A 13,847-nucleotide genomic window follows, 5' to 3' on the forward strand; every position below is an offset into this window, starting at 1 on the left:
TCCATAAAATGCAAGTGAATGGTGACCAGAATTTGAAGCTCAACATATCACACAAAGAAAGCATAAAAGTAATCCATATGACTCAGTGATGAAATCTATATCTTCAGAAGCGATATAAGTGTGAGTGAGAAACAGATCAAAGTCCTTTTTAATTATAAATTCTCCTCTCTGCCCAGTAGGTGGCATTATGCACAAATAATGCAAAAGATGAAGAATGTGAAAGTGGATATTTATAGTAAAGAAAAAAATGACTAAATATAGATCTGTTTCTCACCCACACCTATCAGATCACTTTTGAAGACATGGATTAAACCACTGGAGTCTTATGGATTACTTTTATGTTGCCTTTATGTGCTTTTTGGAGATTCAAAGTTCTGGCCACCATTCACTTGCATTGTATGGACCTACAGAGTTGAAATATTCTTCTGGGATGGCATGAGGGTGAGTAAATGATGAGAGAATTTTCAATTTTGGGTAAACTGTTCCTTATATTTTCTGTTTGTTTGTTTGTTTTTAGTTATTTTACATTGTGTTCTCATGCAATGGAATCAACCATCAGCCTCCTCTCCGAAAAGCACTTCCTGTGCTCTCTGTGTGAGGAAATCTTCAGCAACCCAGTCACGACACCCTGTGGACACAGCTTTTGTAAAATGTGTCTGCGTGTTTACTGGGGCCGCAGTGGTTCAGATGAGTGTCCACTCTGTAAGAGGACATTCGGTTCCAGACCCCATCTCAGTGTTAACCACATCCTGGAAGACGTTACTGAAAACTACAGGAAAACACGCTTGACTGCTAAATCAAAGTTTTTTAGTATGGATGAACTGCAAGACGAACCTGTGAGTTCTTTTACAAGGTTTAAGAAATGCAGACTGTAAAAATAACACAATGCAAATTTTGTGGTGTTGAGTGACTGAGACAACATTCTTAAAATGAGTCAACAATCGTAATAATTTGTTGGCTTGTTCTTTACACTTACACTGGAAACAGAAGAACACAGGAGAGGTGGAACAAATGATCCAGGAGAGACTTCAGAAGGTTGAGAAGTTTCAGAGTTCCTTAAAGCTCCTAAAGGTACAGCATAATTAAATAACACCAACATTTCAGAATTATTTGTGAAAGGACAAATGCTTTAAAGGGTTTGTTTATAAAATACGCACCCTCATGTCATTCTAACCCCTTATTATTTTCTTTTTTTTCCTTTGTATTTTCTCCCTTGAAAAACAAAATGAGATTTAAGACAAAATGCTGAGCATAAAACTATAGAGGATGGTGGTATTTACAGCTCCAAAAAGCATAAAAATACACCATTATAATCATAAAAGTAGACTTTGGAACATTGCAGACTATGTTCAAAGTGTTCTTATGCCATGCATCAGCAATGTGTGACTAATATGGAGATAAAACAGTATCAAAACATCTCACAAATGCACACAGCAATCCACAAATGCATGCAGCAGATCCACACAAGCGTATGGTAATCTACAAATGCTCGTGACAGATCCACACACGCACAAGGCAATCCACAAATGTATGCAACAAATCAACATGCGTGCTTAATTCAAAAATGCACACGACAGATCCAGATGTGCGCTCAATCCACAAATGTATGCAACAAATCAACATGCGTGCTTAATTAAAAAATGCACACAACAGATCCAGATGTGCGCTCAATCCACAAATGTATGCAACAAATCAACATGCGTGCTTAATAAAAAAATCAAGGCCTTGAAACAAGAGTGTCAATACTATCCAAAAATGCAAAAGCACATTCACGGTCCTCCTCGAGCCAAAATACCAATGGAAAAACTCTTTTTTTTTTGTGGGCTGTGAGCAAAGAAATCATTGTATAGCTTATATTTGTGCATTCTGATGCACGTATTTGTGAATTGAGCATATGTCTTGATCTGTTGTGTGCATTTGCCTCCTGAGTGTTTGGATCTGCTGCATGCATTTGTGGAGTGTCATGTGCATTTTTGGATTGCTGTGTGCATTTGTGTGATGTTTTGATACTGTTTTATCTCCATAAAATAACTGACTGGAATTTATGCTCAGGTTTAACATCACTTGTGCCAAGCACCATTATTTCTCATGTGTCGCATGACCAGTTGTGACACGGTAAGAATATAACAGTACAAATTTCAGCCTGTTCCTTACACAAATCTATTGTATTGCTTCAAAACACTTGAAAACAGCACACGAGTTGCTTTTTTGTCCACTTGGAAGCATGGCAGTATAAATCGCCATCTACCTGTCAGGAAAAGCAAAGCTCAGGCATTCACGTCTAATATCTCTTTTTGTGTTTTTGGAAGGAAGAAAATAATACTGAAATGGAACAGCATGAGGGTGAGTAATTGATGACAAAATGTTAAATTGTTGGCCAAAATGTTCCTTTAAAGTGTGTTCTTCCCCCACACAGAACACTTGTCTCAAAGAGGTTCAGGAAAGTCAGAGGGTGTTTTCTTGTCTGTTGAGCACATTAGAGCAGAGCCATAAACTGGTAGTAGCTGCAGTCGAGCAGAAACAAAGAGAGGCGGAGAAAAGAGTCAACAGACTTGTGAAGAGTCTGGAGAAAGAAATCCTTGAACTGAAAAGTGGAAACACCCAGCCAGAGCACTTGGATGACAAGGAGCGTCTTAAAAAGGTGACCGAATTTGAATTGTGTGGACTTTTTTGAAAATATCTCTTTTCCCTTTAAGTTTGCTTTCAATAGTCTTTGTTTTTTTGTTTTTTTATGTCTAATCTGTTTTTTTCTAAATACATTTGTGGCAGAGAACCAGTCTCTGAATTCATCATGAGCTCAGTAATAAACAGAGTTTATGACATCCTGGACTTACACTGACACCTAGTGGCGTGGATGCAGCATTATTCAGACACAACTGTTATCAGTTAATATTGCCATTGGAGAAATTCACAAATCACTGCATGAGAGAAAGTGTCCAATAACAGTGCTGCTACTGAGATTAAAGGGATAATTTACCCCACAAATTCTCTCATAATTTACTCACCCTCATGCCATCCCAGATGTGAATGACTTTCTTAGTTCAGCTGAAAACAAACAAAGATTCTTTCTAGAATATTTCTGCTCTGTAGGTCTATACAATGCAAGTGAATAGTGGCCAGAATTTTGAAGCTCCAAAAAGCACATAAATGCAGCATAAAATAATTGACACAACTCCAGTGGTTTAATCCATGTCTTCAGACGTCATATGATAGGTGTGGGTAAGAAACAGATAAATATATTTAAGTCCTTTTTTACTATAAATCTCCACTTTAAATTAGAATTTTAGAATGTGACAGGATGTGAAAGTGAAGATTTATAGTAAAAAAAATAAGCTTAAATGTTCTGGCCACCATTCACTTGCATTGTATGGACCTACAGAGCTGAAATATTCTAGAAAGAATCTTTGTGTTCTGCAAAAGAAAGAAAGTCATTCACATCTGGGATGGCATGAGGGTGAGTAAATGATGAGAGAATTTACATTTTTGGGTGATGTATCCCTTTAAACAAGTAGTATTCGGCTGGTCATGTGATTCTAACATGGCCGCCCCAATAGGGAACCCTCTCCATGTAGAATAAAACAGCTTTTATAAGATTACTGATATGACTAGAGTCTTCATTTTTATGCATGTGGTCATTACTGAGTGCACCTTTAAAGAACTAGTTCAACCAAAATTTAAAACTATGTCATTTTGTACCTTATCTCATTCCAAACCCATTTACTAGCTTTTTCCATGGAACATGAATTTTTGAAGAATGTTTGAAGAATCTTCATGCGTATTTTATTTTCACAAAAAGCTATTGAATGTTTTCAGAAGACTTGGAAAAAAGCACAAAATATTTTTAGGCTAATTTTATTGTGTTCTTGTGGTGGGGTTTCTTAAAAAAAAAAAAACATACAGGTTTGGATTAATATTAATAATTTTTAGATTCAGCATTCCTTCAAACAAGTACTGTATAGTAAAGCATAATGTTGATATTTCCATCTCTAGAGTTTCAGTCAATTACCTACAGTGATGAGAGACTGGTCTAAAGTCACCCTGGAGACTGATCCTTGTGTTGGCTTCACCAGACAGGCTGTGGTCGACTTCATGGACACAGTCATGGTGGAAGCTAAAAGACTTTCTAAAGCAGGTGTTTATGATCAATTAATTAATTTGTATATCATATTTTCCCTTAACTGTTTTCCTAATTGGTGCTTAATTATGGTTTTGCCTGTTTCTTCCATTTTGTACCATTGTTGTAATTTATTGGAGCATCTACAGCATATTTAATCCCATGTGCTGGGGTCAAATGCTGTACATTTCCAATGTAGCACCATCTTTTGCTGCTTAAATAGGGGAGATAACCACAGTCATTATGAAAACATAAAATTTGAGAGTGGAAGCATGTGTAGATACAGTGTCTCTATTTAACAAAGTTATAGTGACTATGAACAGTTTAGGAGAGTAATTGTTCGCCACATGTTTTTTTATTGTGTTTTTATGTGTTTTATTCTTCCCTGTCATGGTGACACCACATTGTGATCACATGACCAGCTAAATTCTATTCGATTTATATTTGTAACCTATTATCGGACACTTGGTTATGGAAAAAAGAATGATCATGCACCCACAAATACACTTGCGTATAGGCAGTGGAAGTCATGGCGAGATCAGACATGACACCCCTAAAAAAAAAAAAAAAATGTAGCAGCTAACAAAAAAAGTAGCAATAAAAGAAAGACGTTTGCATGGTGCTCTATCTGAAAGGTGGCTTGTTAACCAGCAAACCAAACAAACAATTACTGAGTGCACATTAAATGTAAGGGATTGTAATTAAGAATGTATTACTTTTTTGTGTTGTTAACCATACAGTATGTTTATTTTATGTCTTTTTTTTTTTTTCAGAACTAAAGAGATTACAGAAATACTCAGGTATGTTTTATAATCGAAACTTCTGCTTTATTTACATAGAAATTGTTACAAAAGTGGTTGGGCTCAAAAAGATGTTTTCTATCTTTGTGGGTATTTCTGGAAATCTAATTGTTGACCATCTGTCTGCATTACAGTTGATGTTACTCTGAATCACCGGACAGCCCACCCCTATCTCTTCATCTCTGAGGACAGGAAAGAGGTTAGACATACAAACAAACGGCAAGAAGTTCCAGAGAACCCTAAGAGGTTTGACCGGGTGGCCAATGTGTTGGCCAAGGAAGCCCTAAGCTATGGAAGGCACTTCTGGGAAGTGGATGTTGGAGATAAGACTGAGTGGGACTTGGGCGTGGCCAGACAATCTGTCAACCGAAAGGGAAAATTCACAGTATGTCCTGCCAATGGCTTCTGGACACTTAGCTTAAAGAATGGGACCCAGTATGTTGCTAACACGTTCCCTCCGACTTCACTGAGCCTCGGTCACAGGCCCAGAAAAGTGGCCATCTACCTGAACTATGGGGAGGGTCGTGTGTCCTTCTTCTGTTTAGATACTGGAGCTCATATCTACACTTTCAAAGATACTTTCACAGATAAGCTCCACCCCATACTCAGCCCGGGACGACCCCATGGGGACAAGAACACTGCTCCTCTGATAATCAGCTCCAGCTGTTGCAGCATTTGAACCAATATGCTGCCCTGAAAGCTTTCAGTTTCTTCATCAATGCATTACAGGATGCAGTTTTTTATTATTATTACAAATATTGCAAAATGCAATTATTTATTTTATTTTTTACAATTTATATTGGTTATGATGGCATAAATAGCTTGAAGTACATGTGAAATTCTGTTCGCAAACTGTTTTACTTCCGTAATATGACCTAACTCTTAGCAAAACAGGAAATTCGGCGAGGAAAAAAATTTAGGATGGGACTTAATTTTATCCAGAATTGATTGGATCATATAAAAGTGGCCGTAGAGCCAAAAAGGAGGGGGGTGTGTTATTACATTTTGATGCATGAAGATCTTATTTACTTGAAATAATGCACACAGATGAATCACTCACAATAATACTGCATTCACTTCCTGTCGGAATTACTGTAATTACGAGATGACAATTCAGAGATTCTACTCGGAGCAGTTCACATCCTCAGAATGAGAAATTATATGTTTCTATGGCAATGCTCAAACTGGCAAAATGGATCCATTTGCAGCTTGATTACAGAAAAATATTTCGGTAAAAAAGCTCTTTAACTCTCCAAAAGGGGGCGCTATGTCAAGAGAAAATTTACGCTGAAAATATTAAAGTCTCCGAATACATCAGTCAGGCATACTGTATGTGGTATGGTTTGAAAGCTTGGAATCAGTTCTGCATTTGTTACCTAAAATAACAAATAAGGCCTGAAAAATCAGCGCCACCTAGAGGTAATTTTTTAGAAATATTAATATGAATATAAAAGTATTTTAAATAGCACTTAAATGGACATATCATATATCTAATGAAAGCTCTCATTCTGAGGAATGCACAAAATAATATTTTATTTTGTTGCCCTAATACCACAGTTTAAAATATTTTCAAAAGAATCAAAAAGTGAAATATGATTTCTGTAAGACATCAAATACATTTGTCTCTTTTACGTGCCAATCAAAGCAATTGTAAGCCCCAAATAACTAAAAATGTATATCTGTTTTACCTTAGGCAGTTAATTAGCAATTTTTTCCTTGTCTATGAGCTTGCTTGTGTGAATAATAAAATGTTATATCTTAGATGTCCAGAACAAAATATGCAGTCCAGCAGGAAAAAGACGCTAAAAACATAATCGGAAATATACTATATGCTATCGACTATTGATTATAAAATATACATCATCGCATAGGGGAGGATCTCCGCTTTCTAATGACACTTAGATTGAGCTTCTAGTCCACTCAGAGGCCAAGCTATTCAATGAAACAATGGGGGTGGTGCATGAACTGAAAAATAGAACTATGAGGTGGTGCATGAACTAAAATGCGTTAGCGCGCCCCCTACATTTCAGATCTGTGTATTGTGATGGAATGTGATAGAGAAAAAAAATATTTCTAGTACTTGCTGCCATCTACTGGAATAAAAATATTTGTTTTTATTTTTATATTCATCATAAGATTGTAAACATATACAATATTATTTATGAATAATTGGAGTCTTTTTTAATTTCTGGCAGGGATTTCTTTAAAAAAAAATTGACCAATTTGTGACAATTAGTCCACAGTATGTATAAATGGTGAGATTTTAAATTTGAGCGTAAAAAATGCGCAAGGGGCACCCTAAATATACTCCAGATCAGAAGAGGTTAAATCACCTTTAAATATTGTTTTTAATATATTTGGTCAGCTGACTTGAATGTATATTTCGAATTAGTTGGATGTGTTCGAGACATTTATAATATAGCCAAAATATGATTATCTTTTACTTTATCTTTCTATCGCCTATTCGTAAGCAAAGACTGTGATGTGCTTGTGCATTTATGTTGTCAGTTTGATCTTAAATGTGTTGAGATCTGACTCGGTGCACGGTGGTAGGGGTGTATGTGTCCACTGCAAACTCGCATTCACATCTGCCTCCGTTCCGCTATGCAACGCCCATATTTTCACAATCCAATCAAAAACCAATGGATAACCTCAAATACCCATCCAACATTTGTTTTTTGTTCAATAAGCTGTTTCACTTGGAAATATGTCACAATACGGAAGTAAAGTTGGTCGCAACTTCTGTTTCATACCAACTTTATAAACCACAAATTGGTCCAGGTGACACTGGCTACAATAAATGGCTTATGAAACAGAAGTATGTGTTCACTACCTTTTAAATGTTGAGGCTGCTGCCATTTTTATTCTTTGTACATGACATTATGATTGTCAAGTCAGAGCTTACATAGAATTCATAGTTTAAAACTTGTAATTACAAGCGCTACAAAGCTACATGACATGAACACACCATAAGACAAGGAACATGCATTAGGAAATTGATTGATTGATTCAACTGATCTGTTCAGCAACATTTTTGAACATTTAAAAAGTTTCTAGAATCAAAAATGTCAATAAAGCTACAACTTTTTATTTATTTATTCCAAACTGTTATTTATAACTTATAGACATACTGTATATTCCATTGTCATGGAGACATGAAAGTAAGAAGTCAACATATTAGTACTCATTCTGTGTACTGCAAAATGAATGAAAGGGAGTAAGAAACAATAAAGTTCACATCAAGGCAACTTGAAGGTGAAGGATGAAAAAGAGGACTAGATTGATAGGTTGGGTTGAGAAGAGCGAGGGCGAGAGAACAGTGAGTTATTGTGTTGGTACACCAGGCACTGGGAGACACATTAACGCATTCACAGACTGACACGAACGCGCACATAAGTGCGTGCTTCTGCCCACCGCTGCACAGACCAGAGCTGGCATCCCAGAGGGCATCACTTTATTCCACTACTGTTCTTGCCTCTGAAACTTAAAGCCCATGTTACGTTCACCCTCTCCATCATTCCAGAGATCTTTGTCTGTAGGTTTCACCTCCATCGTGGCAACTTTTAGAGCATTTTGGGTCAAGCACTGTGTCCAGATCAAAGATACCCAAAACAGAGTGGAGGACTAGCTGATGAGAGACTGTGGCACAAGCTAAACTTCAGTATCATCCACCAGGTAACAAACATTTTGGTAATTTTATTATGGAAATGAGAAGTTATGTACGCAGTTGCTGATTTAGTAGAGAATAAGCAAGTAATTAACTATGCTACTAAAATAATTTATACCTTTCTGTGAATTACATTTTGAATTGCTGAAATCCCTGCTGAAAAAAAAAAGTTTTGTCAGCTGGTCAAACAGGGAGACCAGGCTGGTAGACTAGATAGACCGCCTTACACCAGCTTAGTCCAGCTACCATTTTAGGCTGGTCTAAGCTGTTTTTTCATCATAATATCATTAAAGTGTTTTTCAAAGTTTTTAATGGGCTTATCATTGAACACGTATTAAACATTCTTACAGCAGCATACAGAAGGCACATAAACAGGCTCAAGTCTGCTTGGCCCACTCTGAAAGTTTCAAAGAAAGCTTCTTGTGTTCAGAGTCTCCTCATGTTTTTCTGAGATAATCCACTCACCCCACCATCCGTAGCTTTACACCTACAGCAGTGTGAAAAGGACTCATTCTCTAAAATATATAGTGAATCCAGTAGTGCTCACTATACATAACAGTGCTTAAATATTTATAATGTGTAAAACACATGAATATTTAAAGGAATGGTCCAAGTTAAAAGCATTTGTGGCATAATGCTGATTAATATAAAAAATTATTTTGACTTAAAAAAAACAAACAAAAGTGGTCATAGTTGGCACTTACAATAGAAGATTGACAGTAAACATCAAAACATCACAGTTTTAAAAGTAGCTATATCCCCAATACATATACATTATAGGCTACCGGTTAACATTAGGCTATTGTGATAATATCACCTCATCTGTGTTAAGTTATATCCAATTTTTCAACTTCAAAGTAAACCTGAAACTTTGTTATTTGCAAGGACACTAAAGAAAGACTGTTTACAAGGAGCAAACTCCACTCACAGGAATGCAAAGAAAATGTCTGGAATGCAAAACCAGAAGTTTAAACACATACTGTAGGAATCTAGTTCCACCTAAAAAAGTAAAATTTGCATGATTTACAGAGTAATTCAATGCAAGCTTCACATTTCTGCTTTTAAAGGGACAGTTCACACCAAAATGAAAATTCTCTCATCATTTACTCACCCTCATGCCATCCTAGATGTGTATGAATTTTTTTCTTTTGCTGAACACAACCGAAGATTTTTAGACGAATATTTCAGCTCTGTAGGTCCATACAATGCAAGTGAATGTTGGCCAGAACTTTGAAGCTCCAAAAGCACATAAAGGCAGCATAAAAGTAATCATCTGATCAATATTTAAGTTCTTTTTACCATAAATTCACCTCCCTGCCCAGTAGGTGGCGATATGCACGAAGAATGCAAATGACCAAAATCAAAAGAAGAAAAAAGTGAAAGTTAAATTGGATATTTATAGTAAAAACTAAATTCCGTTTTGGGTGAATTATGCCTTTAAAGCCCTTAGATCACAGGCCTTGTTTATTTCCATTTGGAAAGTGCGATAGTATAACCATGATTTTTGATTTCAAAAAAGCAAATGGTGGTAATATACAATGAAAATTTAAAATGAGGTGTTTTAGTCCATACAATGCAATTCAATGGGGTCCAAAACTTTCAAGCTCCAAAAAGGACATAAAAGCAGCATAAATGTAATCTCTACTACACCAGTGGTTTAACCCATGTCTTCTGAAACGATATGATCGGTTAGAAACAGACCAAAATGTTACCTCTTACTATATAAATCTTGACATCTGCAGAGGAATCGAGAGGAAGTGTAATCAAGCCTTAAATCAAGGTGGTGGCAAGGAGACTGCCGATGTTTGAAAAACTTTGCACCATAGGCTTGGGATCAATGCCTTTTTCACGTATCAATAATATAAATATTTTCCAGATGATTACGATATATATCAGGATTTATTTCAGATATAAATAAGGCTGCTTATTGCACAATAGTATTTGTATTTCAAGCACATTTCTCAACAACTTTGGTAAAGTGTGAGCGTCAGGTTAAATTAAAGTGGGTCACGCACCGGGTGCATTGAGTGAACGACATTTTAAAATTTGAAAAATTATTTTCTATAAATGCAATTAGGCCTGCACGCACACCACGGGCTCACTGTCTCCAGAGGCTATTAAAAGTTCTGCAGTGCCACATAGATTAATTACTCTAGTCACTACTGGATGATATATTGATACTGTAATGCTACATACAGGGAAATTGCATAATACACTTTTTAATCGTTCAGTTTGTGCATTTACACCAATTTTATACACTAACCTGCAAACTCGTCAACTTCACTTTGTTCATTCTTCAAGATGTGCAAATACCTTTATAGCTATGGACTGCCATCAACTAGAAATGTGTCTGTGATATCTGCCTTGTCCATGTTGCAACCGGCTTCAGTAAATGTTATGTCGCCCCCTTGAGGTCTCCCAAAGCTATTACGTCAGACTACATTAAATTTAATGCAACTGGCAGTGAATTGAAATCGTGCAATTTAAGCTTCTAATTTAAATGTCGGCAGATGTTAATATATCAATGCCTCAAACTTTATCAATAAAATAACATACCGATCAATATATCGATATTTTATGACATCCCTGATCTTCAGTAATTCACTTCAAGACTGAAAGCCAAATGACTATAATTTATCTGTCTGTATTTTGAGAACTTGTATAACTTACATGGTTTAATTTGTTCTGTCCTGTAGGTCCATTTGTCAATTCACATTCAGCTTACCTGCTGTTTCTTTTTGTGGACCACAGCTACAACAAAAGGAAAAGGACTTCACGATTCTTGGTGACGTTTAAGTTTATCAAAGTTTTCTATCTGCAACATCTCTTGGAGTCTTCCTAGTGATCATTCTTGGAAAAGATGGCAACAACAGGCATGCAACTGCTAGGCTTAGTCATGTCCATCATCGGCTGGGTGGGTGGGTTCCTGGTGTGTATCCTGCCCATGTGGAGGGTCACCGCCTTTATTGGGAACAACATCGTAACAGCGCAGATCACATGGGAGGGACTGTGGATGAATTGTATCTGGCAGAGCACAGGGGAGATACAGTGCAAAGTGTACGACAGCTTATTGGCTCTTCCAAGTGACATGAAGGCCGCCCGAGGTCTTACCGTGCTGGCATCGCTCATTTGCACCCTGTCACTTACACTCGGTGTTCTGGGTATCAAGTGCACAGAGTGTGTGGGCCACCAAAGCCTGAAGGCACGATTGGCCCGAGTGTCGGGCGTGCTCTTTGTCATTGCAGGGTTCCTCATCCTTGTGCCTATCTGCTGGACGGCCCATTCCATCATCAAGGATTTCTATGACCCGTATGTGGCGGCCCCTCACAAACGTGAGCTCGGCCCTGCTCTCTACCTGGGCTGGGGTGGTTCGGCTCTGCTGTTGATCGGTGGATCGCTCCTCTATGCAGGGTCAAATCCCCCCGGGATTCCTTCCTCTCCGACATTTAGCAGCGGGGAGAGCAGCCCACGCCGAGCGGGTGGACCTGCCCAAGTCAAAGGTTATGTTTAATGAACAACAGCTACAGAGCAGTCCTCGAAAGATCTCTCTGCCAGTGTTTCCAATTGTGATAGATTCAAGTTAATTTTAATCTGTTTTTTATGATTCAGAACATTTCTGTGGTTGTGTGATGGAGGTAGAGAATAGACATGTGAAATCAAGTTTCCTTCCCACCTCTAATGTCCACTTATAGGTCTGTCTTTCTCTGTATTTGTCCATTATGTCATTAAATAATAAAAAACCTAAGTCCTTTTAAAGTCTCTTTTGCAACATTTCTTTTTATTGCTGTTTATAAGACTAAAGATTCCTCTTATATATGACATTTTGTGTAGTGCAAAAACATGTACACATTTAGGTTAGGTAGAAGAGATACTTAAAAGTGCTGTGAGCAATGTTTTATTGAATGTCCAAATTACCTGATAGTTATCACTGAAATAGGTGGTCAGAGAAATCATTCCTGTCTCTGTGACATTGTACACAGCAAAACAGTATCAGAGGAGTGGCCCATGCTTTTGTGGCCAATCTGAAAAACTCTCTGCCAGTGACACCGTCTTTAGGTTTGCTGACTTCAGATTGGCTGGCAAGTCTCTAGAGAGGGCGAATGATTGAAGTTGGCAGAAGTTGATTTGAATTAAATCGCTTACAGCACTTTTAGCAATTTATAATTTATATCCTTCATTATTGCAAAGATAGGATAGCATCAGCAAATAATGTATGCAAAATTATATTATAATTTCTTAAAACAGAAGTATTTACATGCTGAAATACATATGCCTCTGTGCACCCATATCATTAAAGGTCAACGGTGCTGGATAGATTACCTCTGAATTGTAATCTGGTACTGATTACAAATGACATGACTAAAATTTTAATCAGTAATGTAGTCTCTTGGATTATACTGTATTTTTAAGTAATCTGATTGCTTTGGATTACTTCTGACCAAATTCTTGCCAAACTGACTGCATTAGTGCAGTTGGTTTGGCATTTATGTGTGGATTACCGCTCCATCTTCAGTGTAATTAAGGCTGGTATCTGTGTAGTATAAGGTCTCTGTGTGCAATTCCACCCCCAACTCCTCCGCCCCCCTCCATTCAAATTGTTTGTCAATTTTTTGGTAGTAAATCTGATGTAGGCTGTTGGTCAGAGCATCTCTGAAAAGGCAAGGCTTGTGGGGTGCTCCCGGTCAGCAGTGGTGAGTACCCACATACCAAGATCGGACTGGCCATCAGGAGAATCGGGAGATTTCCCAAAAGTATCGGCTGTGGCACAGGGACTGCGGACTGGCCATATTTTCCTGACTTTTCCCAGTGTCCGGCCATGAAGTGGGCTGAAATGTGCTGCCAATGTTATGCAAAATGGGCCACAAAATGGTGCCACGATAATTTTTATGATTGTTACGGGAGGAATGTTTCACAACACACAGTACACAACACACAGTAAATCGCACCCTGCTGCGTATGGGGCAATGCAGAGGACCAACAGCATATTAGGAAGGTGGTCATCAATGTATATATCTAAATCTAGTGTACTGATCTTGTCTGTGTAAATTTATCCAATCTTTAAAACGTCACTGTCATGACCATTTGTTGGTAAAATACTGGTAAACCTGGCAATTTTTGCTTGATACATGCGAGTATCCCAGAAAGAGGCAGTTTAAATGGAGCAAACTCAAGTCAAATTGTGAATTTTGGGTGGTAATTGTGATAATTTTGCTGGTAATTTTTGATGTGACACTTGGCGGAAAGTTGGCCATGTTTCGACAGTTAT

The 13,847-nt window shown here is 37.5% G+C and overlaps 2 protein-coding genes across 2 annotated transcripts; both read left to right on the forward strand.

Annotated features, from left to right (window-relative positions):
* The first annotated feature begins 132 nt into the window (after positions 1-132).
* LOC127653417 (probable E3 ubiquitin-protein ligase TRIML1) lies at positions 133-2,368 on the forward strand. Its single transcript, XM_052140098.1, has 3 exons — positions 133-836; positions 988-1,071; positions 2,310-2,368. The coding sequence occupies exons 1-3, from the start codon at positions 450-452 to the stop codon at positions 2,349-2,351; spliced, it is 513 nt and encodes a 170-aa protein (XP_051996058.1). The 5' UTR covers positions 133-449; the 3' UTR covers positions 2,352-2,368.
* Positions 2,369-5,589: 3,221 nt separating this feature from the next.
* LOC127653413 (claudin-4-like) lies at positions 5,590-12,337 on the forward strand. The gene is made up of 2 exons (XM_052140096.1): positions 5,590-8,589; positions 11,278-12,337. The coding sequence occupies exon 2, from the start codon at positions 11,442-11,444 to the stop codon at positions 12,090-12,092; it is 651 nt and encodes a 216-aa protein (XP_051996056.1). The 5' UTR covers positions 5,590-8,589; positions 11,278-11,441; the 3' UTR covers positions 12,093-12,337.
* The last annotated feature ends 1,510 nt before the right edge of the window (positions 12,338-13,847 follow it).

This window comes from Xyrauchen texanus, chromosome 12, assembly GCF_025860055.1.
Source record: "Xyrauchen texanus isolate HMW12.3.18 chromosome 12, RBS_HiC_50CHRs, whole genome shotgun sequence".
Taxonomy (NCBI): Eukaryota; Metazoa; Chordata; class Actinopteri; order Cypriniformes; family Catostomidae; genus Xyrauchen; species Xyrauchen texanus.